The sequence below is a fragment of the Myotis lucifugus genome, unplaced genomic scaffold (genome assembly GCF_000147115.1).
Source record: "Myotis lucifugus unplaced genomic scaffold, Myoluc2.0 scaffold_737, whole genome shotgun sequence".
Classification (NCBI taxonomy): domain Eukaryota; kingdom Metazoa; phylum Chordata; class Mammalia; order Chiroptera; family Vespertilionidae; genus Myotis; species Myotis lucifugus.
This window is the reverse complement of record NW_005871785.1, coordinates 174,522-199,674: the sequence shown is the minus strand read 5'-3', so window position 1 is coordinate 199,674 and position 25,153 is coordinate 174,522. Positions and strand designations below refer to the sequence as shown.

The 25,153-nt window shown below is 54.3% G+C and overlaps 3 protein-coding genes across 5 annotated transcripts in view; 1 reads left to right on the top strand and 2 right to left on the bottom strand.

The window, feature by feature from the left end:
* Positions 1–2,157: 2,157 nt before the first annotated feature.
* On the bottom strand, positions 2,158–4,216 carry MRPL54 (mitochondrial ribosomal protein L54). Its single transcript, XM_006105938.3, has 3 exons — positions 4,063–4,216; positions 3,160–3,325; positions 2,158–2,509 (listed from the first exon to the last, which is right to left on the bottom strand). Exons 1-3 carry the CDS (start codon positions 4,178–4,180, stop codon positions 2,377–2,379), a joined length of 417 nt encoding a protein of 138 aa, XP_006106000.1. The 5' UTR covers positions 4,181–4,216; the 3' UTR covers positions 2,158–2,376.
* A 1,019-nt stretch (positions 4,217–5,235) lies between these two features.
* On the top strand, positions 5,236–12,308 carry APBA3 (amyloid beta precursor protein binding family A member 3). Of its 2 annotated transcripts, none has more exons than XM_006105936.3 (11): positions 5,236–5,290; positions 5,964–6,565; positions 6,654–6,693; positions 9,516–9,661; positions 9,791–9,877; positions 9,966–10,127; positions 10,486–10,665; positions 10,746–10,958; positions 11,650–11,769; positions 11,858–11,998; positions 12,084–12,308. In XM_006105936.3, exons 1-11 carry the CDS (start codon positions 5,236–5,238, stop codon positions 12,153–12,155), a joined length of 1,818 nt encoding a protein of 605 aa, XP_006105998.1. In that variant the 3' UTR covers positions 12,156–12,308. The 2 variants fall into 2 exon arrangements, with proteins under 2 accessions (XP_006105998.1, XP_014303472.1); XM_014447986.2 differs by having other exon boundaries at positions 5,249–5,369.
* Positions 12,309–12,403: 95 nt separating this feature from the next.
* TJP3 (tight junction protein 3) overlaps positions 12,404–25,153 on the bottom strand; it is a 31,311-nt gene continuing 18,561 nt past the window's right edge. For both annotated transcript variants that reach the window (XM_014447984.2, XM_014447983.2), the window contains exons 9-21: positions 22,687–22,745; positions 22,376–22,442; positions 22,017–22,173; positions 21,203–21,311; positions 20,859–21,096; positions 19,513–19,724; positions 16,914–17,009; positions 15,525–15,595; positions 14,923–15,133; positions 14,745–14,845; positions 14,088–14,369; positions 13,022–13,068; positions 12,404–12,625 (exon numbers count right to left, since the gene is read on the bottom strand). In XM_014447984.2, coding sequence (XP_014303470.1) covers positions 12,523–12,625; positions 13,022–13,068; positions 14,088–14,369; positions 14,745–14,845; positions 14,923–15,133; positions 15,525–15,595; positions 16,914–17,009; positions 19,513–19,724; positions 20,859–21,096; positions 21,203–21,311; positions 22,017–22,173; positions 22,376–22,442; positions 22,687–22,745 — 1,753 coding nt within the window. In that variant the 3' untranslated portion in view covers positions 12,404–12,522. The remainder of the gene's footprint in view (positions 12,626–13,021; positions 13,069–14,087; positions 14,370–14,744; positions 14,846–14,922; positions 15,134–15,524; positions 15,596–16,913; positions 17,010–19,512; positions 19,725–20,858; positions 21,097–21,202; positions 21,312–22,016; positions 22,174–22,375; positions 22,443–22,686; positions 22,746–25,153) is intronic.

The window sequence follows — 25,153 nt, the reverse complement described above, 5'->3', positions numbered from 1 at the left end:
AGCTGCTTCCTTTCACAGTGTTGGTCCTGGCCGGAGCCCATCAGGTGAGGGTCAGGCCCATTTTACAGGGGGTAACTGAGATGGGAAGCCAGTTCCCTGAGGCCACAAAGCCAAGAGGGACTCACGCATTGCCTGACTCCACTGCCCCAGGCATCACTGGGTCCCTGCTGGCTTTGGAAGCAGTTGGACCCAGGCCGGGCCTAAGAGGGGACTAGGCTGAGGCTAGGCAAATATTGTCCATCCTTATCCTTGTTCCCTCCATGACTCAGAGTGTGGCTTATGTCCCCATTGACCAGAGACCCTGTTACATCTCCCAGCCCAGTGAGGGTGGGATGGGGCACTGGTGGGCCAGCATTTGTTCTGTCAACTCACTTCACTAATTCATCCATCCATTCATCCAGTAAGCAATAGGGCCCTCGGTGTGGCTCAGTGGATAGAGCATTGGCCCGAGGACTGAAGGGTCCCGGGTTTGATTCCGGTCAAGGGCATGTACCTTGGTTGCAGGCTTGATCCCTGGCCCCGGTCAGGGCCTGTTTGGGAGGCAACCAAGCGATGTGTCTCTCTCATTTCGATGTTTCTCTCTCTGTCTTTCCCCCATCCTTCCACTCTCTCTAAAAACCAATGGAAAAATACCTTCAAAAAATATCCTAGGGTGAGGATTAACGACAACAGCAACAACAACAAAATCCAGTAAGCGATAGGGACACAACACTAAACAAAACAGATAAAAATTCCTGTCCTAATGAGCCACTCCAGTGGGAGACAAGATGCACAATTAAAAAATAAATAAAACATGAAACGCCAGCTGGTGGTAAATGCTAGGGAGAACACCACCGGGAAGGGCAAACGGAGTGGCAGGTGCTGCAGTTTAATATGGTGGTGAGAGGGCTCATGGAGGTGAACTCAGAGCACAGACCCAGAGGAGGTGAAGGAGGGAGCCATGGGGACACCTGGGGGAGAGCGACCCAGGCAACAGGCACAGCAAGTGCAAAGGCACTGGGGCAGAACCCAGAGAGGTATTGGAAGAGCATCGAGGAGCCTCTGTGCCACATGGAGCAGAGTGAGAGTGAGAGGGAGGTGAGGGCAGGGAGGCGATGGGGGCAGGGCAGGCAGGGCCTGTGGTAGTTACAGTTTTGATTTTCACCCTAAGAGTGAGTCATGGGAGGGTTGGGATGGGCTGCATGCCCAGGGCGGGCCACCTGGGAGGGTAGGTTTTCAATAATCCCCTTGGCAAAGTCCTCCCAAGCTGATAAAGGCTCCTTTTCCTGGGACCAGGCAGAATTAGCTGTGGGGAGCCCACCCTCCCCAGCCAGCATGTGGACCCAGAGGCTGAGGGTGGTGCCAACCCTCCAACCCCATCCTTGAAGGAGAGGTTGAGGCCACAGCAGGGAGGGTGGGACCTTACAGGTACTGCTTAGTGGATTCCCGCCCCCAGCCTCCTCCAATCCGGTGGGCACTGGCCTCATCCCCTGGACCCGTCTTACAGACCCAGCCCTCACAGCCAGGCAGGGCAGGAGTTAGGGCCACCCAGAGCTGAGGTTCTCACTGGGGCTGTGGATCATGTTCACATACCCCACGTACACTCCAGGATGGTTGGTAGGCCCGTGTCCCTGGGCTCACGTGAGTGACCAATGAAGATGACCCCTGTGACCTTGGCAGGAAGGAAAGGGAAGGCCCTTCCATCTGGCAAGGCTCACTGAACTGGGTAGGAGGGTGTCAGTCAGGAGCCCTGGAGCCACCCCTGCCCTAGAGAACTACCTACTGGGGGTCAAATGGACACAGAGGGAGAGCCACACAGCTGAGTACGGAAGCATCTGGATCCAACCATGCCTGAAGCGAGCCCTACCCCTGGGCAGTTCAGTTCTCGAAGCTGGAAAATTCTGTTCTGCTTCACACCGCTTGAGTCAGGTTTGAATCCCTTGCAACCAAGAGAAGTTTTGGTAGAAAAACCTCCCACTTGAGGGGCTGAGGCCTCCTGGGCAGTGCTAGAATTCCAGGAATCAGGCTAAGAAGCCCAGTGAAGCCTGGAGGCGAAGATGGACCCACAGAAGCCCAGCCAATGACTAGGAACCACTGTGTCTGAGGAGGTGCCCACCTCCCTGCCACACGCTCCACTTCCCAATGGCCCAACATCAGACGACACTGAGTAGCATCCAGGACCTGCAATGACAACCCCCCAGGAGGTCTTTATTGGTCCCCACGACCACGATCCATCTTCACTGTGGAGGCCACAAAGAACACAGGTAAGAAAAAGTCTGTCTTCTCCAGGAAAAGTCTTTCATGGGGCAGGATGGGGAGGTGTTGTGCCCCTCCGGGGTCCTCCTCTGGGGCCTGGCGAGGTCCTTGGTGAGTCAGGGTGCTTCAGTCCCTCCTCCACTAAAACTTTCGGTTCTTGCTCAGCCGGTTGTGGCGCCAGATATTGTGTTTCCGCAGCAGCCGCCAGTACTCCCAGGACTCAGGATCCAGCTCCTCCAGCTTCTTGGGGGGGCCCACATTCATCTGGAACAGCCTGATGGGGTACGGGCAGGAATCAGGGCTGCCCAACAGCCATCCACAACTCCTGGGCCCCAAGTACCTTGGGCAGAGGCAATGCCGAGGCAATGCCGAGGCAATGCCAGGTCTGGGTCCCTGGGCTGTGATCTCAGGGTGGTCCCTCACCTTCCCTGAGCCAGGTTTCTGGCTGTGGAACAAGGGGGCACCTCCATCCCAATAGTGCTGATGGCTGAGGTGGGCACATGCCAAGTCTTCTCCTGCCTCCTGGCCACTGTCCATGCTGTGCACCTGTAATGCCTCCCCTCCCACTCAACCTTTCTGCACCGTCCCCAGCTTTAAGGATCAGCAACTGTCAATGGTTTCCATGCCCTGCTAATGCTCTCAAGGCCAAGAGCAAAACTGAAATCCCTGCAGCCCCCAGGACCTGCCAGGACTGGGTTCCATGACCTCCCTGCCCTATCTACCCCTGCTCTCCACCTTGTCCCTAAAAACCAGGTACAATACTGCCCCAGGGCCTTTGCACTGGCTGTTCCCTTACACCCACTCAGGTCTTCACTCATGCATTGCCTCCCGAGGGAAGTCCTCCCAAAAACCTCAGATCTGATCAGGCAGGCTCCTCCTCACCTGGTCACTGGTTTTCCCCACTCTCCAGCCTGGCCCACTCACCACTCAGGGTACTCGGCATCCGGCTTCAGGACCACGTCCTGGCCCTCCTTGTAGATGTTAACACCCATGGCATGTGTGGTGAGCCGGACAGGGTCTGTGCACACCTCTGGGTCCTTCAGGACATCACTGACCACACCGCTTTTGCCGCCTTTGCCCCCCTTAAGGACTGGAGTGGGGAGGAGGTAAGAGTTCAGCCTGGTTCAGCCCAGCTCCACCCTCTGGAGGCCAGCCTTCCTTCCCTGCCCCCAGTCTCTCAGGGTGGCCCCAGGCCCTGGCTGGCCCCTGTCTTCAAATGATTTTAAGTTGGACATGGATACTGCAGTAAATAACACTGATGCTCAGAGTGACCAAGTCACTCCTTTTCAATCCTGTTTTGATTCTTTCTGTTTATCTCACAAAGTGCTGCTACGTCTCTTTAAGACCTAACATATATTTGGCAATTCCTTCTTTCAACAAAGATCAGGCATGGTGGTATCCAGCTAAAATTCAAATAACTTTGTTTTGGTTTTGCTTAAGTGGTCAATACTTGGACCCCTGGAATTTCTGGTGATGACGTGCAAAAGGTCACACAATCATCTAGGGGAAGAAACACGATTGGGAAGCAAGTTCCTGACCTTACCCCCCTCCCCAAGAAAACAAACCCACGCCTGCGGCAGGTGGAAGCGCGTCTGCTCCACGTAAGTCACACCGCCGTCCCTGGCTGCTCAGCTACAGGCTGGTGCCTGTTCAGAGTCCAAGTGAGCCCTACGTCCCTCAAACTGCGCCTGCGCGTAAAACCTAGCTGCAGGCCACTTCCCGCGGGTGCCTTGATTCTAAGAACCACCTCCGCAACCAGCGCCTGCGCAATGCAAATTACCCAATGTCCTCACTGTTCCCATTTTGGTCTCTCTTAACCCAGCTCACCTGGTTTCTTGGCATAATCCCGGACGAGGAGTCTTCCAGGAGCGGCGGGGTCCGGGAGCTCCCGAGGCCGCCAGCCAGCCCAGGTCCGCGTAGCCCCGAATAAGCGTCTGGCCGCCATGACGTACGCCGGCTGCCTGCACGTACACGTTTTTTGAGACGTCAGCAGCCACAGGGTGCTTGAGAGATAGAGGCTCCTAGAGATTCCTGGGAAATGTAGTATTTCAGCCTAAGACCTACGTTCTTTGATATATTAGTTACTGTATGAGGCGATTTTAAAGGGATGTTTCATTGACTTCTTGCCCTTCTTCGACTAATTATTTACTTTAAAGATCACACCTTATACATTCCTGATTCTATTCAATGCGCAAATATTCAAAGCCTAAAGGTCTATGAGATAGTAACAGGTTCATATTCCAGCCCAATTGTTAAATCCTTAACCGGCTTGATTTTGTTTAATCCTCACAATTACGAGATATTACCTCTCCTATTATTATTACCAATTTATAACTGAGGAAACTAAAAATAAAAAGAAGATAAATATAATTGGGAAAACCAAGGTTCAGGGAGGAAACATTAAGCCAAGATGCGTCATTCAGCCTCCCTACTGTGAGCCAAATGGGAAGTCTGTATACAATTGGGTCCCCACGCTACTTCCGTTGTCTCTAGGACCTGGAGTCTAAAGAGACCGTCTCTCATTCTCCGTTAGTATTTTCCAGTCTCATATCTTACCATAGGCCAGCCGTGGGCAAACTACGGCCCGCGGGCCGGATCCGGCCCGTTTGAAATGAATAAAACTAAAAAAAAAAAAGACCGTACCCTTTTATGTAATGATGTTTACTTTGAATTTATATTAGCTCACACAAACACTCCATCCATGCTTTTGTTCCGGCCCTCCGGTCCAGTTTAAGAACCCATTGTGGCCCTCGAGTCAAAAAGTTTGCCCATCCCTGCCATAGGCCATTCCTTGGAATAACGACCACAGTCGTAGGAAACCGATAGCGATTATTAACCCCATTTTGCAGTTAAGGAAACAGGCCCAGAGGCCAACCCCGATTCCCACGCTACGTAAACGGAGGCTTGGGATTCGAACTTGCAGTTCTGATACCTGGCGCCCCCGCGCGGCGAGGTTGGCTGGGAGAACTACATTTCCCAGCAGGCTCCGCAAGGGAGCGCATGCCCAGTAGGCCGGGAGAGCTGGGCAGATCTGCCGGCGCCCTGACCAGGAAAGGTGAGCGACGGGCCGCTGGGGAGACCCTGGCGGCCTGGGATGTGGGGCCACTGTGGGTGAGGCCGCCTCGGTTTGCGAAGTGAGTGTCTTGGAGGCGCAGAGCGGGGCCTGGGGCCGGCGCCTGCGGCTACGGTTCTGAAGCCCTGAATCTTGGGTCTGCATAAGGATTGGGTTCTTAGCTTTAGACTCAGACCGGATCTGAGGTCCGGGTCTTAGTCTGCGGGTCCATCTTGAGCGTGGCATTGGAGGTTTTGAGATTAGGGTCGGTTTTCTGGTGTCTTGGGTCTCTAGTTTTAAGTCTGAGGTCCTGGGTCTAAGTCTTGGGTTGGGGTCTTGAGTCCAGGATCTTGGGGACCTGCACCTGTTGGGTCTGTATAGCCAGGGTGTGTCTCTAGCCTGGGTACCACGTCCCGGGGGAGAAAGACTTAGAGTAAGGGCTGCGGTGAACAGGTTCCACGATGGGGAGAAGTCAGAGATGACACCCGGGATGTCACACTGCCTTACAACTGCTCATTCTGCGCCTCAGTTTCCTCATCTGTAAAATGGGGATCATAGCAGACCCTACATTGCAGGATCTGGTGGGATTAAATTATGTGTTATATATAAACAGCCCACAGCTAACACCTAGCACCAAGTTGGTACCCAGGAAATCTCATCTTTGAATCTCTTTCAGATGCTGGCCTGAGCCTGGATCCAGGCCTTGAATTCCTGACAACTCCCCCATCCCCTCCAGGGCCTCTGGCCATGGACTTGGAGGAGCCCAGGGACACACATGCGCCCTCTCAGGACCACAGTCCTGACTGCCAGTGGGACCCAGTGCCGGGAGGCCCGTGCAGCCTGAGTCAGATGGAACTTGACGGGCCAAACATTCAGGATCTGGCGCAGCAGTTGGAGGCTCTGCCGGGTGATCTGGTGGGCCTGTCCCCAGATGGACTCCCCTGCCCCCTGCACATTGCCACCGGTCATGGCCTGGCCTCCCAGGACGTGGCTGATGCCCATGGGCTCTTGTCTGCTGAGGCTGGCAGGGACGACCTGCTGAGCCTTTTGCACCTCGAGGAGTGCCCTCCTTCCCAGTCTTGTCCCAAGGAGCCTCCAGACCCTGCTCCTCACCTATTACAGCCCCCTGAGGACCCAGATGGGGATACTGGTTCCCCAGAATGGGCAGAGGGAGCCTGTGCTGAGCAGCATGGCCGCAGGAGCTCAAGCAGCTCCCCGGAACCCTGGCTGGAGACGGTCCCTCTGATTGCTCCTGAAGAGCGGCCTGCCAGTGCCCAGGTAGTGCTTGCCCCAACCCCCAGACCTTCTCTGCTGCCAGGAGCCAAGCCGGGGGACTCAGTCCTGCTCCTCTTTTATCTTCTTCTAGAGCCCCAAGACCGCGGCTTCATACCCTGCCTTCCAGGAGGGTGAGTGTCCCACCCACCCTGCCCCCAGGAACCTAGGGGTTTCAGAACAGCCTGAATCAGGCTCCTGAAATCTGACTCAGAGTTTGCCAGTAAGGAGTTGCTTCTAGAGAGACTCTGAGAATGGTTTTAGGTTGATTTCCTGAAGGCCCGAGAGAAGAGAGACAGCTTTGGGAATGTTCTAGAACGAGTAGAAGACAGTATGGCAGGCTGGGGTATTTGTGGCACTCTGTTCTAGATCAGGGGTTGGCAAATTACCATCTATGGACCAACTCTGGCCCACAACCTGTTCTGGTATGTCTTGTGTGCTACAATGGCTTTTGTATTTGTAAATGCTTGGAAAACCCAAAAGAAGCGCAATATTTCTTGACACATGAAAATAATAATGCAATTCAAGTTTCTGTGTCCACAAATAAAGTTTTATTGGGGCACCATCATATCTATTCGTTTATATATTGTCTGTGGTGGCTTTTGTGTTGCAACAGAGACCACCTGTCCCACAAAATAAAAATAACTTATTGTTTGTCCCTTTGCAGGAAAGTTTGCTAATCTCTGCTCCAAAGGCATGGGAAAAACCAGTTTTGACCTGGAATATTCTAGAATTTTCCCAAAAACTATCTGAGGCTCTATGTCAAAAGCAAATGCTATGGTTGTAAGAAGAGGAGATGGTTTAGACCTATAGTTCCAAGAAGGTTCTAGAGTTGTTGGTGGCGTTATAACTCACCTAGGGAGTTCCAGAACTGGGCATTGTGCCTGTGGTTCTAGAATGAGTAGAAGACAGTACGGCAACCTGGGCTCCTGTGTGTTCTGGAATGATGAACAGAGCTGTATGGTTCTGTTCAGACTGGAAGTTCTAGAACCATAGAACGAATAGAAAGTCTCTGTGGCTCTAGACCAGTAGGAGATATTCTAGAACTAAGCAGAGCTGTCCAATTCTAGAGGAGTCATCAGAAAGTTCTAGAGGGGTGCCATACAAAATAAACACAGTGTGAGCTATATATGACTTAAAGTTTTCTAGTTATGGCTCTGGCTGGGTAGCTCAGTTGGTTAGAGCATCGTCCTGATACTTTGCCAAGATTGTGGATTCGGACCCCAGTCAGGGCACACCTAAGAATCAACCAATGAATGCATAAATAAGTGGAACAGCAAAATCATTGTTTCTCTCCCTTTCTCTCTCTCAAATCTATAAATTAAAAATACATCTATTTTCTAATTAAAAAAATAAACAGGTAAGATTAATAACTCATTTTAATTAACCCAATGTATTTAAAATAACATTTTAACATATAATTAACATTTTACAATTATTTTTGTTCATATGAGAGCTAAAATTCGGTGTGCATTTTGTATTTAACAACACATCTCAATCCAGACCCGCCACATTTCAAATGCATCATGCCCACATGTGCCTGGTGGCTATGATATTGGACGATACAGGTCTGGAACCCAGAGCAGAGTTGTCTGTTGTTCCAGAATGCTTAGATCATGAAGGACAACAGGCAGAGATATCTGTAGTTTAAGCTCACACACAGGAATGGGGTTTACTTCACTGGGGCCTATACCTGTGGTTCTAAAACAAAAAAAGCAATAGCTATTGGTTAGAACATTCTAGAACTGCTGGCAGAGTGGTTGTCTGGTTTTATGTTGCTCAGGGGATTCTAGAGCCATGGGGGCAAAGCTTTCTGTGTTTCTGGGCTGGTTTGGGGGAATTCTAGAACCATGCCCAGAGTTGTTTGTTTCTGGATGTTCAAGTAATTCTCAGAATCCGTGAGTGCATCTGTGGTCATGAATCATTGAGGGGATTCTAGAACCATAGGAAGAGCTACCTGATGCTGTGATGATGAAGAAATTCTGGAATCATGGATGGAAAAGTATGATTCTGGAGTGATGTAGGTTTCTAGAACCCCCGACAGAATTCTGTGGTTTGAAACCTGTCAGGGAGTTCTAGAGACATAACTCAGAGCCATCTGGGGTTGTGGACAGCGTGAGTTTTAGATTTCTGAAGAGTTGTCTCTCCCCGAGTGGGCAGTTCTATGACTGCGGAGTAGAGTTTTCCACCGTTCAGTACGGATAGGGGAGAATTCTAGACTAATGGGTAGAGCTATGCCGCCAGATTGATTCAGGGGGGATTCCAGAACCAGTGAGTGAATTGACTACAGTTCTATAGTGTTGCCGATTTTAGAAATGGGAGTGGGACCATCTGGTTCTAGTCTAACCATGGAATTCTAGAAACAGTGTGGAGGTTTCTGTTAGCACTAGTGCTGGGGTTTTTTTTGTTTTGTTTTGTTTTGTTTTATTGATTTGAGAAAGAGGAAGGGAGAGGGAGAGAGAGATAGACACATCAATGATGAGAATCATTGATCAGCTGCCTCCTGCACGCCCCCTACCGGGTATCAAGCCCACAACCCGGGTATATGCCCGAACCGGAAATGGAACCTTTACCTCCTGGGTCATAGGTTGACGCTAACCACTGAGCAACGACAGCCAGGCAACCAGTGCTGGTTTTGGATCTAGCTGTGTTGCTGGACTCACAAAAGCCCCTTCCTCTGCCTGGGAATCTTAGACGTGGACAGAGCTGGCTCTAGGGTGCCGGACCACACGGTTCTAGATTCCCCAAGGCCAAGCTGCTGGGTGTGTCTCCCGCTGGTGGGATAGTTCTGGGAAAGTGGGCAGACCTGTGTGAGTCAGCAGTACCAAGTCATGAGAGCGTAGATCTCTCTGTGCTTCCAGACTATTCAGACAGCCAGAACCCTGGACCAAACCCATGAGGGTGGACAAGCCTGGCCGGGGCTCTCGGGCTGACCTGCCTCCGCTGTTGCCCTCAGTATCAGGTCCCTGTGACCACGAAGACCTCTGTGATGGTGTCATATTTGGGGCCAAATACCTGGGCTCCACCCAGCTGGTGTCCGAGAGGAACCCGCCCCCCAGCACTCGAATGGCGCAGGCCCAGGAGGCCATGGACCGCGTCAAGGTGAAGCCAGGGGCGGGCGGGAGGGTGGGTGGGCAGGCAGGCTACAGACTAGGTCCTCCAAGGCCCGGGAGCCTGATGGGGCAGAGGCTGGGTCTCTGGGTTCCTCTACCTCCCTCCCCACCCCCACAGGCCCCTGATGGGGAGACCCAGCCCATGACGGAGGTGGACCTCTTCATCTCCACCAAGCGGATCAAGGTTCTGATGGCCGACTCCCAGGTACAGGGCTCAGGCCCCGTCTCTGGTGCCTGGGGGGCTCCACGGAGGCCTCCGCAGCCTGCCCAGGCCTGATCTCCCCCACCTCCAGGAGGCCATGATGGACCACGCCCTGCAGACCATCTCCTACATCGCCGACATCGGCAGTGTGCTGGTGATCATGGCCCGCCGGCGGCTGGCCCGGCGCCCGGCATCCCAGGCCCATGGCCACCGGCTCTACAAGATGATCTGCCACGTTTTCCACTCGGATGATGTGAGCAGCTGGGCTCCGCTGTCTGGGTGCCCCCACCCTCCTGTAAAGCCCACTGCCCTCGCTTGTCCTCGTGCTGGCAGGTCTCTCCATCCCTCCAATAGGTCCCACAGATTCCCGTTTTTCCCGTAAGACTGTGAGGCTGGTGCCGAATCCCGAAACCTTCCCTGCCCCAGGCCTGTCTCCCGATTTCCTAAGACAGTGGCTATTTTCCCAAAATCCATGTAGGCTGTCTCCTGGGAATCTTGTCCCAGGTGTTGGGGCGGGGGGGGGGGAGGTTGGACTCTGAAGATGTCAGGGGATTTGGGGGACCAGAAGGCGGGTGGGACACCCCCTGGGAGCTGCTGCCCCTCCTCCACAGGCCCAGCTCATTGCCCAGGCCATCGGCCAGGCCTTCGCGGTGGCCTACAGCCAGTTTCTGCGGGAAAGCGGCATTGACCCCAGCCAGGTGGGCACCCAGCCAAGCCAGGGGGCCACGGGCTCCGGCTACCTCCACAATGGGGACCTCGACCACTTCTCCAACAGCGAGAACTGCAAGGAGGTGAGCGAGCGGGTGGGCCACCCCCGTCCTGGCCCCCACCGAGCGGCCCTCATGTCCGTCCTGCCCATGTCCTCTCCTAGGTGGTCATCGAGAAGCGCCAGGGTGAGGGCTTGGGCGTGGCCCTGGTGGAGTCAGGCTGGGGGTCCTTGCTGCCCACGGCCGTCATTGCCAACCTGCTGCATGGGGGTCCTGCCGAGCGCTCAGGGTCCCTCAGCATCGGGGACCGCCTGACTGCCATCAACGGGACCAGTCTAGTGGGGCTGCCGCTGGCCAGTGTCCAAGCTGCCATACGCGTGAGTCCTGGGGGGCAGGGGCCAGAGGGGCTGGCTTAAGGGCCCCAGGCGGCAGGCCTGCCTCCCCATGGATCTGGGAAGGGTACAGAGGTACCTGCTGTGGACAGGCCCTGGGACCCAGCCCAGAAGGGACATGGTAGAATCCAACCAGCTCCTGTGAGCTTAGGGAAACGGGCTGGGAGAGGGGAAGTCACCCATCCCGGGCGACCTCCCTGGTGCAGGAGCAGGATCGGGGTGCAGGCGGCTCGTGGCAACGCCAGCAGCGTTTCCTGTCGGCCATGAGGCGGCAAGTGTGTTCTTGAGTCTTGAACCTTGTTGCCCAAGTAGGGAAAGCGAGGTTCAGGAATGAGGAGGGACCCGCCAGGTCAGAAGAGGGGGTCTGACAGTCCACGCAGCATGACACTAAGTGCTTGTAACCCTGCCTGATAGACACTTTAGAACTTGACCATGAGGACACTGAGGCCCAGGGCGTCAGAGAGGTGAGAGGTCACACAGCTCCGCCCCGAGGCCATCCGACTCCCATCTGTGTTCTTAACTGCTTCTTGAGGGGTCTTCTAGAATCTAGAGCCTTGACTCCAGATCTCCATTTTCCGGGTGGATAAACTGAGGCCCAGAGGAGGCTGCAACTTGCCAAGAGGTCCAGCAGCCCCCCCGGAAGCCCAGCTAGGCCAACAGCCCCTGTCCTGCACAGGAGGTCAAGTCGCAGACGTTGGTGACCCTCAGCATCGTCCACTGTCCGCCAGTCACCACGGCCATCATTCACCGGCCCCACGCCCGCGAGCAGCTGGGATTCTGCGTGGAGGACGGCATTGTGAGGCCCCAGCCCGGAGCACTGTGTTGGGGGTGGGCAGCCCCAAGCACGGCCCCCTGAGCATCATGGCCCCTTCCTGTCCCGTCAGATCTGCAGTCTCCTCCGGGGTGGCATCGCTGAGCGTGGGGGCGTTCGCGTGGGACACCGAATCATCGAGATCAACGGACACAGTGTGGTGGCCACACCACATGCCCGTGTCATTGAACTGCTCACCGAGGCCCACACGGAGGTGCGTGGGCAGTGGGTGGGACTGAGGGTGCCCTCCCACCAACCCAGGCCCACCCCAACCCCCCGCCTCCTCTCCCATCCCCCAGGTCCACATCAAGACCATGCCAGCCACCACCTACCGCCTGCTCACAGGCCAGGAGCAGCCTGTATACTTGTGACCAGCCACCACCCCCACCACCGTGCCTTAGCCCCGCTGGCCCTGGGACTCCAGTCAGCGGCGCCTCCTTGGCTACCTGGGGCCGCAGAGGATTCTTGGTTCTATATTATTTTCTGATGTAAAAAAAAAAAAAATTAAAAGCTTATGAAATGGATCAGGTCTCGGATCAGGGTGTGTGGGGTTAAGAGCGGAAAGACAGGACTTAACTCTGGCTCCCATGTCCTTCCTGGAAGCCACTAGAAGCCAGTGCTGTGAAAATATTTATTAAAGACCAGGTGGAAGGAGCAGGGTTTGAGGTTCTGTATGGGAAACTGAGTCCGAGCTCCTGGGAGGAAAAGGGAGGGTGGCCCGCTGCCACTGGGAGGGGCTCATATGTCAGTGGCTGGGCCCCAGTCATAGCCATCTTCATCAGAGGACTCCACGTGTCGGGCTTGTGTAAACTTTTTCCTCACAGCTTCGCGCGCATATGTCCTGGGGTCAAGAAATAGAACAGAGGCTGCGAATGAGGAGGGTGTGGGCTTACCTACTGTTAACTGAGGCTGACTGTACTGGGCACACTGGGTGTGGACAGAGATGAGCAAGGCTGGGCATTTTGGGTTGGGTTACCAATGAGCTCCTTCACAGCCGTCAAAGCCCCAGCTCCACTGTCCCTCCTTCAGGAAGCCTTCCCGGTCTTCCCAGAGAGAGGATTCCGCCTCCCATGGCTCTGACTGCGTGGAGCTTAGAGTGGCTCTGGCTCTCTCTTGCTACCAGGATAGGAGCGCCACCAAGGCATAGCCTGGTTCTAGGTCTCCTTCGCCACCATCCAAACCCTGAGCCCCAGAGAGAGGGTTGAGGGGCCCCAGTCTGGAGTACAGAGGCTCTTACCGAATGCTTTCCTGTCGCCACTGACCCTGTGGGTGGCAGCTGTCCACCTTGGAGAGGGAGAAAACAGGTTACCCCCCCAAAAGTAGGATACATTGGGGTAACCATCCCCATCCCACTTCCCCACCTTTGCCCAGGCAATGCTACCCGCAAGCTTTCTTCTTGCCCCCACCACAAGTCTACAGCTCATCCCCAATTTTATTATTTGTTATTTTTTATATTTTCTTTATTGATTTCAGAAAGGAAAGGAGAGGGAGAGAGATAGAGACATCAATGATGAGAGAGAATCATCAATCGGCTGCCTCCTGTATGCTCCCTAATGGGTATCAAGCCGGCAACCCAGGCATGTGCCCTGACCAGGAATCGAACCGTGACCTGGTTCATAGGTTGATGCTCAACCACTAAGCCACACTGGCCAGGCTCATCCCCAGTTTTAAGTGAGAAAATAGGCTGGGACAGGGGAAGGCCTTGGCTCTCGCTAGCCTGTTAGCAAAGGGGGAATTGGGTTTCCCATCTGTAAAGTGCTTCGGAGGACTACTGTCAGGAGTTTCTAAATGAGTTCGCACATGTGAAGTGCTTAGGACAGTGCCTGCCCCTGAGTAGGCTGCATGGTCAGTTGAGCAGGTTGGGCACTGCACAGCCCCAGGGAGGATTTGTACATCTTTCCATTTCCCTAGAGAGGGTCTGGAGGAAGGGGTATCTGTGTCAAATTCACAGGCACCACAGGTGCTGAGGCAGCCCCACGTAGAATAAGAACTAAATGAATACATGTTATTGTTCAATATCCAGCTGTGAGCAGGGCTTGGGCTAAGTGTGCTGAGTTTAAACAACCACCCTTGATGTCAAGACTCTTAGCACCTACCCTGTATCCCAGATAAGGAAACTTCATGCACCGAGATTAAAATATTTGCTATAAGTGATCCAGCAGTTCATAAGCATAGGTCTGGGTCCCAGCTATTGATCTGATCAGAGAAGCTTCTGTTTGTTTACATCATGGCAGAAAATAGGGTCCCCCTGTGTCTGCACCATCCCCAGACCCTTGCCGGGGCCACCCCCACATCCTGCTCACCTGGGCCCCTTGGTGGCCTGAGGATCTCCCATGATCCCGCAGGCTCTCGGGTTTTTCCACGAGCACAGGCTCCGAGGACCGGACCAGGGCTGGTGCTGGGGGCCCCTCGTCCACATCTGTGTGGGGCCCACCCTCACCGTCCGTGTAGCCCTCGCCGTCCGTGTAGCCCTCGCCATCTGTCTCGTAGTCGCTGTTGACGCGGCTGTCACAGCTCAGATCCGCGGAGCTGTCATTCAGGCCGCGGTGAGGGAGGTCCAGGTTGTCCTCCAGGGAGCCGTCCAGCTGTGGGCGGGTGTGGTCTGGCTGAGCCCAAACCCCCAGCCCAGGCCTCCTGGATCTCAGACCAAACCCAGACCCAGGACACCATCTTCCAACTCCAGTCTCAAACCAGGTGAGGCCCTTGCCCCTCAAGTTGAGGCTTAACCCTTGACCCCTGGCTGAGTTCTGACCATTGACCCTTTGCCTGAGCCCCCAAATTTAAGTTGAGCCCCAGCCCCTGAATCCACCCCCAGTCCCCACATGGATTCTCCCAATCCCATCTGACCTCAGGGACCAGACCCAGACCCTGATCTCAGGTCAAATCTTGGCCTTGGCTATGCCCCTGAGCCCTCACCGACCCCTACACCCAAACAGGGGCTCCACACCCTGGCCGGGTACCTGGTCCTCGGCTGTCCAGATGGGCCGCATCTGCTGCTCCCGGATAATGGCCTTGAGCTCCTGGTACCAGCCGTCGCTTGTGCCTTGCAGGTGAACGGTGGCTGTGGGGAGGGGGCGTCAGTGCAGCCAAGACTCAGGCCAGACCCCCGGCCTCCCCGGGCTCGCGCTCCCTTCCTACCTGTGAAGAGGTGGTCGCTGTGCTTCCACAGCTTCTGGGCTTGAGCGTAGAGGCGGCGGGTGCTGCGGCGGGAGGCCGGCGCCAACCACTGGCGCAGAGCCTTGAGGGCCGAGCGGCTCTCGGGGGCGCAGAAGACCACGATGGGGTAGTACTGCACGTAGTTGAGGCGCTCCACGGCCGAGGGTGTCACGTCTAGGAGTGCGTGCTTGTCCTGCGCAGGGCCCGTGGTGGGGGCAGTGGGAGAGGATGAGAGCGGAGAGAGAAACACACCCAGAAACAGGCCGAAGAGACAGGTGAGGAATCAGGGAGATTAAGGGTCAGGGCAGAGCGGACCCCACCCTCGCACATCCACAGGCCAGCACGTTGGAGGTGGGTTGGTGGTAACCCAGGCCACAGCGTCTGAGGCCCGGAGCCCCCGTTGGAGTCTCTCTACCTTCCCAGGGCTGTGTGTGACTCTGGGCAGGCTCTGTCCCCCTCAAGCCCTCACGTCACAAAACCTCTGGAGGGGGCTCCATGGGAGACCACACTTGCAGGGAGTGGGGAGAGAACAGATTGGATCCTGGGCCTCAGGTTCCCCATCCATGAAATGGGACCCTGCTTACCTTCTCCGCGATCACCCGCACGGTGTCCAGTTTGATGATCTTAGACGGCCTGTCAGTCCTCAACACGCTCTCTGTGGAGTGGAGAGGCAACGGCAGCTTCAATAGGGTAGTTCCCTAGCCCCACAAATTCATGTCTATCTGTCCCTTCCCTGCTCAAGAATACACCATGGCTCCCCATTGCCCTCGAGAAGAGTCCTAACAGCAGCAGCAGCATCTCGTGCCCAACACTGCTGATCTGTGTCCCCTCCTGACCTCGGCCCTCTCCTCCTCCTGAGGAGGGTGGCTGTTACTGGCCCTTCTAGCAGGTGGGGAAACAGCCTCGGGAGATAAGGTCACCAGCTCAGAGTCACGGAGCCAGTGGTTGCCAGGGACGGGAGCCTGATGCAGAGTCTGTGCTCCAGACAATTGCTCTCCCAGGCTTGGTCCCGACTCTAGGCCTTTGTTTGGGCTGCGGTGACTCAAAGAAGCTCCTTTCAAGTGTAGAGCTCGGTGGCATTAAGCACTACTGTGCAGCCTTCGCCTCCATCCGTCTTCAGAACTTTCTCATCTTCCCAAACGGAAACTCTGTCCCCATAAAACACTATTCCCCCAGCCTGTGGCTTCCACCATCCACTTCCTGTCTCTATGGATCTGACTCCTCCAGGGCCTTGTGAGTGGAATCACACAGTATCTGTCCTGTGTCTGGCTTATGTCACTGAACATAATGTCCTCAAGGTTCATCTACGTTGTAGTGTGGGTCAGAATTTCCTTCCTTCTAAGGCTGAATACTATCCCATTGTCTGGATGAACCGCATTGTCTTTATCCACTCATCCGTCCATGGCCGCTTGGGTGTTTCCGCCTCTTGGCTATTGTGAGTAACGCTGCTGTGAGCCTTCATGTTCAAGTTTCAGCTTTCAGTTCTTTCCATGTGTCACAGAAAAGTTAACTTCTTTTCAACCATTTAAAATATGTAAATACCATTCTTAGCAGGCTGTATAAAAATAGCTAGTGGGCCAGATTTGGCCTGGAAGATGTAATTTGTTGACCCCAATTCTAGCTTATTTCTGTAAGTTGTTAATTTTTGGTCTCCTTGGAGGAGACTGTGGTCTCCTTGTTCGATGCTGTGTCCGCAGCTCAGTGAATAAATCTCCCGAACAAAGGAAGGAGCAGCGGGCACATTGGCCCCATTGGCATTGGCTGTCTGGTGAACTGTGTTAAGAAGAACTCTGAAGCTCTGTCCAGCCAAAGTGCCGGGGCTGATTGAGGATGTCTGTTGGTGGCTCCTGTTTCACTCTTAGCATCCAAACAGCATCATTAGCAGCCCCTCTCAAGCTGCCTCAACCCCAGGGGCTGGGGAAAGGTTATGAAATGATTCACCAACAGGGTTGCCAAGGAACCTGGTTTCTCACCTGCGATTTCAAACTGGTCAGGCATCTCAGCAGTCAACTTCTGCATCGCAATGTCTGCCACGGGTCCCAGGATCACCACTGGGCGCTTGAAATTGGCTGAGGGGCCGAGAAACAATGACAAGAATCAGGATCCCTTTTGTGGCAAAGACTGCTAGGTTCTTGCACGACCACTTTCTACCTCCCCTGTAGTATATCTAGCTAGGCCTAGGGTTGGTCAGCTAAGACTACATCTACCAGCCTCCCTTGCAGCTAGGGATGGCCATGTGACTAAGTTCTGGCCAATGGGGTGCAAGAGTAATGTGTGCAATTTTGGGTTGTATCCTTCAAGGAAAGGGGTGAGCCCTCCCCATCCTCTTTCCCCTTCCTGCTGGCTAGAATGTGGGTATGGGTGTACCATCTTCGACCACACAGGCAAAAAAACAAACAAACAAACAACAACAAAAACAAGACAAAGGAGCCTGGATCCCTGAGACTGAAGCAGCCAGACCACACTCAACAGCTTACGCTGGGACTGTTACTGGAAATAGAAACTGTCTTTAATGCAGCTGTCGCTTGGGGTCTCTGCTATAGCAGTTGAATCTAACTAACTCAGTGGTCAGCAAAAGTACAACCTGAGGGCCACATTCAGCCCACTGCGTGCTTTTGAAGTTTTATTGGTACAGTCATATCGATTTATTTACGTACTGTCTCTGGCTGCCTTCCCGAAAAGTAGAGTAGTTTTGAAAGAAACTATCTGGCCCACAAACTCTAAAATGGTTACTGTCCGGCCCTTTGCAGGGAGAATTTTGCTGAAGCCCGGACTAACTGACAGACATTTTCACCGAAGGAAACAGGTGCAGAAGAAATCTTGGTGGGAGGAAAGTGAGTGGCCAGCCCTCTCCCTGCGCCTTCTCTTTTTCTCCTCTCCTTCCAGGCCCATCTCACTCTCTTAAAAGCTCAAGACATTCAGATTTCTAACCTTTCATTGGCTGGGGGTAGAAATGAAGTGCATGGCCTTTGATTTTTAAGTCTTTTTGTCTGGATGTTGGTGCAGCTGCTGGAGAGCAGCTGAGCCCTTTCTCCTCCTGGGTGAATAGCTAGCTCTTCCCAGCCTCCCGCAGTATTTTTTTCTAAAGTCTCTGCACCTGGTTCTAATCCCTTCTTCCCTGAGACCGGGCCAGAGCTTAATCTCTCCCCTTCCTGAGTCTAGATAAGGCTGTTCCCCTCCCCTTTCTCAGGTAGGGAAAGGCTCTTTGCGCTGTGTTTGTGCTGGTGTATTTTTTTAAAATTGTGGTAAAATATACATAACATGAAATTTACTTTATTAATCTATACATTGTATTAGTCCGTTCACAATGTTGGGGTACCTCCTGTGAGTGGATTCATAGTATTTGTCCTGGGCCTGGCTTCTTTCATTGAGCGTAATGTCCTCAAGGTTCATCTCTGTTGTAGCAGGTGTCAGAATGTCCTTCCCGTGTGTGTGTGTGTGTGTGTGTGCGCGCCCAAACCCAGGAGGATTTTCTTCCATTTTTAAGGCTGAATGATATTCCATTGTGTAGGTGAACCACATTGTGTTTATCCATTCATCTGTCCATGGACACTTGGGTGTTTTCACCTCTTGGCTATTGTGAACAACGTTGCTATGAACCTTTATGTTCAAGTTAGTTGCAGCTTTTAGTTCTTTTCATGCATCACAAAATAATTTTAATGTCTTTTCAACCATTTAAAATTGTAACTACCTTTCTTAGCAGGCTGTGTAACATTTGAAATGGGGCTCATCTAAACCAAGATGTGCTGTAAAAACACACACCAGATCTCAAAGATTTAGTACAAAAAAAATATTGTGAAATAGCTCATTGATAATTTTGTATGGATTATCTCTTGAAATATATTTTGGTTAGAGCATGTTTAAAAACATTATTGCCCTGGCTGGTGTTGCTCAGTGTTTAGAGCAGGGGTCCTCAAACTACGGCCCGTGGGCCACATGCAAATACAAATATTGTATTTGTTCCCGTTTTGTTTTTTTACTTCAAAATAAGATATGTGCAGTGTGCATAGGAATTTGTTCATAGTTTTTTTTTTAAACTATAGTCCGGCCCTCCAACGGTCTGAGGGACAGTGAACTGGCCCCCTGTTTAAAAAGTTTGAGGACCCCTGGTTTAGAGGGTCGGCCTGAGCACAAAAGGGTCACGGGTTCCCAGTCAAGGGCATGTACCTGGGTTGCAGGTTTGATCCCTGGCCCCAGTCAGGGCACATTTGGGAGGCAACCAATCGATGTATCTCTCTCACATCCATGTTTCTCTCTCTCTCTCACCTTCCCTCCCTCCCTTCCATTCTCTCTGAAAGAATCAATGGGAAAAATATCCTCGGGTGAAGATTAACAAAAAATGATATAGTGTATTAAAATTATTTTCAACCATTTCTTTGTATAGATTTTATATGTGGCTGGCATTTTTCTATTGGGTATAGGAATTAATTTTTAAGGAAGGAAGCCCTTTCCGGTCCCCTCTGTGCCCTAAAATCACCTGAAGTGGCTGTTTTTGGTGGAAGGAGAGAGGTAAGCATGTGGCCTCTGACGGCTACACTAGAATGTCTGCAGGCTCCTCAGCCTGGGTCCCACCTTCTCGAAGCACCACGCGTTCATACGGTGGGTAGTGACCCTGCCTGGTCAGATCTGACAGGTCCTCGCGGCTCCGATGGCTGGTCTTCTTGGCTCCCCGACGAAAACCCCGTAGTCGCCAGAACTCAGCCCGTCCGCCAGAGCCCGCCGAGGCCCCAGGCCCAGGCCCCAGGGCCCGCTGGGCGGCCTCCAGACTGGCCAGCTGCTCTGCCCTGGGGAGAAGGGAGAGGAAGGGGCACTGGGATCAGCGCAGTCACAGCCCCAGAGATGACCCCGTCCCAGTGCAGGGCCTGTACATGTCACCTCACATGGTAAAGGGACTCTGCCGAGGGGATGAAGTGAAGGCCCCTGAGATGGGGGTGACCCTGGATTCCCCGGGGGCCCAACGTCATCACAGGGTCCTCATAAGAAGAGGCAGGAGACTTATGCTCTAGCCGGCTGTGCTCGGTGGTTAGAGCCTTGGCCACAGACTGAAGAGTCGTGGGTTCGATTCCAGGCAAGGGCGTGCACCTCGGTTGCAGGCTCAGTCCCTGGTCCCAGTCGGGGCACATGCAGGAGGCAACCGCTCAATGTGTCTCTCTCACGTCGATGTTTCTCTCTCTGTCTATCCCCCTCCTTTCCACTCTCTTTAAAAAAAATATCCTCAGGTGAAGATTAACAAAAAAATAAAAATAAGAAGAGGCAGCAGGGTGAGAGTCAGAGATGGAAGAGGCTGCGCTGCTGGCTGTGACAATGGAGGAAGAGCCGAGAGCCAGGGGTGTGGCGCCTCTAGAAGCTGAAAGAGGCCGGAAACGACGCTCCTCTGGAGCCTCCAGGACCAGCTCTGCCCACACCTGGACTGCAGCCGTAAAGCGTTCACTTTGGGGGGTTTTGTGTGTTTTTTGTTAATCCTCACCCGAGGATATTTTTCCACTTCCATTGATTTTTAGGGAGAGTGGAAAAGAGAGGGAAAGACATCAATGTGAGAGAAACACATCGATTGGTTGCCTCCTACACGAGCCTTGACCAGGGCCTGGGCGGGGAAGGAACCTGCAACCGAGGTACGTGCCCTTGACCGGAATCGAACCTGGGACCCTTTGGTCCACAGGCCGACTCTCTATCCACTGAGCCACACCGGCCAGGGCTAAAGCGTTCGTTTTGCATTTCCGACCTCCAGCATCTGTGTGGATTGAAGCCACTGCATTTGTACTGATGCTTTGCAGCAGCCCTGGGGGACCTGTACGAGCGGGACTGCACGCCCTGAGCCGCCTGCGCATCGCCTCAGGTTGGACCCCCAACATCGCTAAGAAGTGACAGTGGGGAGATGGAGGCTGGGGGCGGTGGCGGAGGGTGGCAGTGGTCCCCACCTCTTCTGGTTGGGAATGATGCCGCGCTCCTGCTCCCGGAGGTCACGGCCCATGCGCACCGCCAGCCACTGGCCCCCGCGGGCGTGGCCCTGCCCCGGGCCCGGATACAGCGTGTCCAGCACGTGGAAGACGTCGCCGCGGGTAAAGCCCAGGCCGTAGGGTGGGCTGGGCTCCAGCTCAAAGTGTGTGCGGATGTAGAAGGAGTCGCCCACACGGGACTGCACCATCTTCCGGAAGACTGCGGACAGGGAGAGGCTCTGAGCCGGCGGGCTTGCTGCCGGACCTTTCCCTCCCCGGGGACCCGGCCTCCCGCTGGGCCACGCGCGGGTCCCGGCCCCACTCACTGTCCTGCTTCCGCTGCGTCACCAGCTCCACCTCTTCGCCCAGTGGCAGCCCCAGCAGGACCTGCACAGCCTCCTCCCGAGTCAGGTTCCGGAAGGGCACGTCATTCACCTGCCCGGGGAGGGAGGAGGGAAAGACATCAATGTGAGAGAAACACATCGATTGGTTGCCTCCTGCACGAGCCTTGACAAGGGCCTGGGCGGGGGAGGAACCTGCAAACGAGGTCCGTGCCCTTGACCGGAATCGAACCCGGGACCCTTTGGTCTGCAGGCCGACTCTCTATCCACTGAGCCAAACCAGCCAGGGCTAAAGCGTTCGTTATGCATTTCTGACCTCCAGCATCTGTGTGGATTGAAGCCACTGCATTTGTACTGGGGGAGGGGGAGGGGATGAAGCTCTGGGCACAGCTCACCCCCAACTCAGGGGCCCCGGCGATGGGGGACAGCTGACGGGGGCAGGGAGGCATCGCCGGTGGCAGCATGGGCATCAGACACACGGAAGACTTGACCGGAACCCGGGGCACAGGAACGGGAAGTGGCACACACATAACCGAGGCGTGGTGGGCCATCACGGCGATGGTGACAGGGGTGGAAATGCTGTGACCCTCCAAAGAGCCACAGTCACAGCTCGTGACCGGGACACAGATGTATAGACACAGACCGTACCCAGGTCGCAGACACCAGGGTTATGGCAAGGACAACAATATGCGGACCCGGACGGTGGGCCACACCTGCTCTCAGCCGACCCGGGGGAGGACACAGGCTGTAACAGACGCGGGAGCGTCGCCCAGCATGCCAACACGCCCACCGCCAGCACCTGCAGAATCTGATCTCCTTCCTGGATGCCCTGCTCCTCGGCCGGGCTGCCCTCCTGCACCCCCGACACGAAGATGCCCACGTCGTTGCCTCCAGCCAGCTTCATCCCGATGCTGGTGCCCTTGTAGAAGCGGACCACCCGCGAGTCGGGGCTGTACCTGCAGGGGCGGCAGAGCAGGTCCGTCCAGAGGGGGCAGAGAGGCAGTCCCCTGGGCATCCCTGGGAGAGCCCCGCTCCCTCTGGGCCTCAGTCTCCCAAATAGCTGCGCAGGACCCGCGATGGTCCCACCAACACACTGAGCCTGGGACGGGACCCGGATGTGGGAGTTTCCCGTCGGTGGGCTTTTCCGAGTGCACGTACCCGCGGTCCTCCATGCTCTGGCGGCTGGGCACCCTGTAGATGTCGTAGCTGCTTTGCCTGGGGGTGTCTGAAAGGGAGCAGCTGGCCTGTTTCCCAAGCACACTGGCCGGTCCAGCCACCAGACCTCTGCCACGGGGGCCCCTACCCCGTGGTGGGCCGTCACCCAGCCCTCCGTCCTTCCCAGGGAGCTGTCTCTGATCCTGCGGGCCCGTGCCAGCTCTCCCACTCTGCCTGGCTCAGCATCACCACTTGGGATTAACACAGTCAGAGGAGAGGTGCTCAGAGTCACCAACCACCCACTCTCCGTGTACCTGGTTCCAAGGTGGTTCTGGAATCCACAGAACTTCTCCGCCGAAGCTGGGGGCTCTCCCTGGTGGGGAACAGGTTGGGGTGAATGTCAAGGGGTGACTTTTAGAACTGTCGTTTATCTGAACTCAGATTCAAATCTTGGTTCTGCCCTTCTGTGGCGGTGTGATAGCAGACCGACGGCTCGCCCCCTCTGAGCCTCGGTTTCCTTCCCTGAGCCTGGGGATGCCTGAGTGGAGTGAAGCCTCCAGGGAGGGCTGGTCAAGGTGAAAGGAACCTGGGACAACTCGTCATGTTATTGCTTTAATATTAGCGGAAAGTTCCAGAGGTTGCTGTGGACTAAATGTGTGTGTCCCCTGCAAATCCACATGCGGAAGCCCTGACCTCTACTGGGATTGTGTGAGGAGGCAGGACATTGGGAGGTGACGACGTTTAGCTGAGGCGATGAGGGTGGGGCCCCAGATGGCATTTGTGTCCTTATAAGAGACACCAGGGAGCACCCTCTCCCCCAGGTGAGGACACAGCGAAAAGGCGGCCGTCTGCCGGCCAGGAAGAGGCCCACCTAGAATCTGACCCTGCTGCACCCGACCACAGACTCCCAGGCTCCAGAACAAGAGAAGTAATTGTCTGTGTGTCGGTCTCCAGTCTCTGGTCTCCTGTTAAACCACAGCAGGAAAAGGAGTCCCCTGCAAAACCAGCCCCCTGTCAGCAGGGACCAGCCACTGTCACACCTTTCAGATGCTTTCAGGTAAGCGTGTGGGGAAGGATATACCTTTGAAAGAACATCGAGATCAGGCCATGTGCTAGCATTTACGGCATCCATCCTGCAAGCCCCAGTGCTGCCCTTGGAAAATACCAGACTCCCCGCCCCACACGTCCTGGACAGATTCGTAGAGTAAGGCGTCTGCATCAGAGACACCTGCCAAGCTCCTCGGACCCATGTGCCTGTGTGCAGGCGGAATGCCCAGTAAGACCACACAAAAGTCGCCCCAAACCCTGAGTCATGCTACCATGTGGTTCATTCACCCCACATGACGCCAAGTGTATTTTGCTGGGCCTTTTAAATATAATCTCCCAGACATCCTTTTTCATGGCTGTCTAGTACTCCCAAGCAAGGATGTATTATGATCATAGTAAAGAGTGGAAAAGACACACAGTGAGCCCTAGCCGATGTGGCTCAGTGGATAGAGTGTCAGCCTGTGAACTGAAAAGTCCCAGGTTCGATTCTGGTCAAGGGCATATGCCTGGGTTGTGGGCTCGATCCCCAGTAGGGGGTGTGCAGGAGGCAGCCGATCAATGATTCTCTTTCATCATTGATGTTTCTCTCTCTCTCTCTCTCTCTCTCTCTCTCTCCCTCCCTCCCTCTCTGAAATCAATAAAACAATATATTTTTTAAAAAGACACACCATGAGCATTTGCTATGGGCTCAGTACGCACAGGCATCGTCTCCTTTTGTTGTTGTTAATTAGCACCCTAAGGAGGCAACAATGGAGTAAGCGTTGGGGCCTTGGGCTGGGCCTCCTCTGGCCTCTGAGATGGTCCCAGAGACCCCCACCTCCTAGTAGTTGCGGCCTGCTGTCGTCTCCCTTCTGCACTGAACCACGGTTGGCCTGTGTGACCAGCAGAACACAGTGGGAGTGAAGGTGTGACACATCTGAGATTAGGTTCGCCTACGCTCTCTTCGGTCATTCGCTCTGGGGAGCCATAAGGACATGCCCGCCTGGTGAGGCTCTGAGTCCTCCTGCCAACAGCCCTGGGAGTGAGCCTGCAAGTGGACCATCCACCCCGAAAGCCTGGAGCCCTGGACACATCTCGACTGTGACCTCATGAGATTACAAAGTAGAGCCACTCAGCTCAGCCGCCCCCAATTCCTGACTCTCGGACATGATGGGAGATAATAAATACTTACTATTGTTTCAAGCGGCTAGATTTGGGATTAATTTATACAGCCATAGATAACAGATGCAACCCCCACTTCTCAGAGTGCTGAAAGTGTAAGTGAGGTGTCTAATATCTAAATACACTCCAAGTATTGAGCGTGTATGTATTTTAGCCATGGAATTGTGTCCCCTCAAAATCCATGTGTTGAAGTCCTAACCCTCAACATCCCAGAACATGATGGTATTTGGAAATGAGATTGTCGTAGATATCATCAGGAAAGAAGAGGTCATAGTGGAGCAGGGTGGGCCCCTAGCCCTATATGACTGGTGTCCTTATGAGACAGGAAAATGTGGACACAGATCCAGACACACATGGAGGGAAGACAACATGAAGACACTCAGGGAGGAGGCGGCTGCGTGGGAGCCTAGGAAAGCCAGAGGCCTTCAGAAGCTGGAGAGAGGCCTGGAACAGCGTCTCCCTGGAACCCTTAGAGGGAGCACAGCCTGCTAACATCCTGATCTGGGACTCTCAGCCTCCAAAACTGAGACAATGAATTTCTATTGTCCTAAGCTACCCTTTTCGGGGCACTTT

Bases quoted from the DNA above. Each gene is read 5' to 3' on its own strand.
- MRPL54 (XM_006105938.3), bottom strand. From the start codon at position 4,180: ATGGCGGCCAGACGCTTATTCGGGGCTACGCGGACCTGGGCTGGCTGG. The intron at 3,326-4,062 runs GTGAGCTGGGTT...TCCCCACTCCAG, and splicing joins GGATTATGCCAAGAAACCAG to TCCTTAAGGGGGGCAAAGGC. The intron at 2,510-3,159 runs GTGAGTGGGCCA...GTACCCCATCAG, and splicing joins GATGCCGAGTACCCTGAGTG to GCTGTTCCAGATGAATGTGG.
- APBA3 (XM_006105936.3), top strand. From the start codon at position 5,236: ATGCCCAGTAGGCCGGGAGAGCTGGGCAGATCTGCCGGCGCCCTGACC. The intron at 10,959-11,649 runs GTGAGTCCTGGG...TGTCCTGCACAG, and splicing joins GTGTCCAAGCTGCCATACGC to GAGGTCAAGTCGCAGACGTT. The intron at 11,999-12,083 runs GTGCGTGGGCAG...CCCATCCCCCAG, and splicing joins TCACCGAGGCCCACACGGAG to GTCCACATCAAGACCATGCC.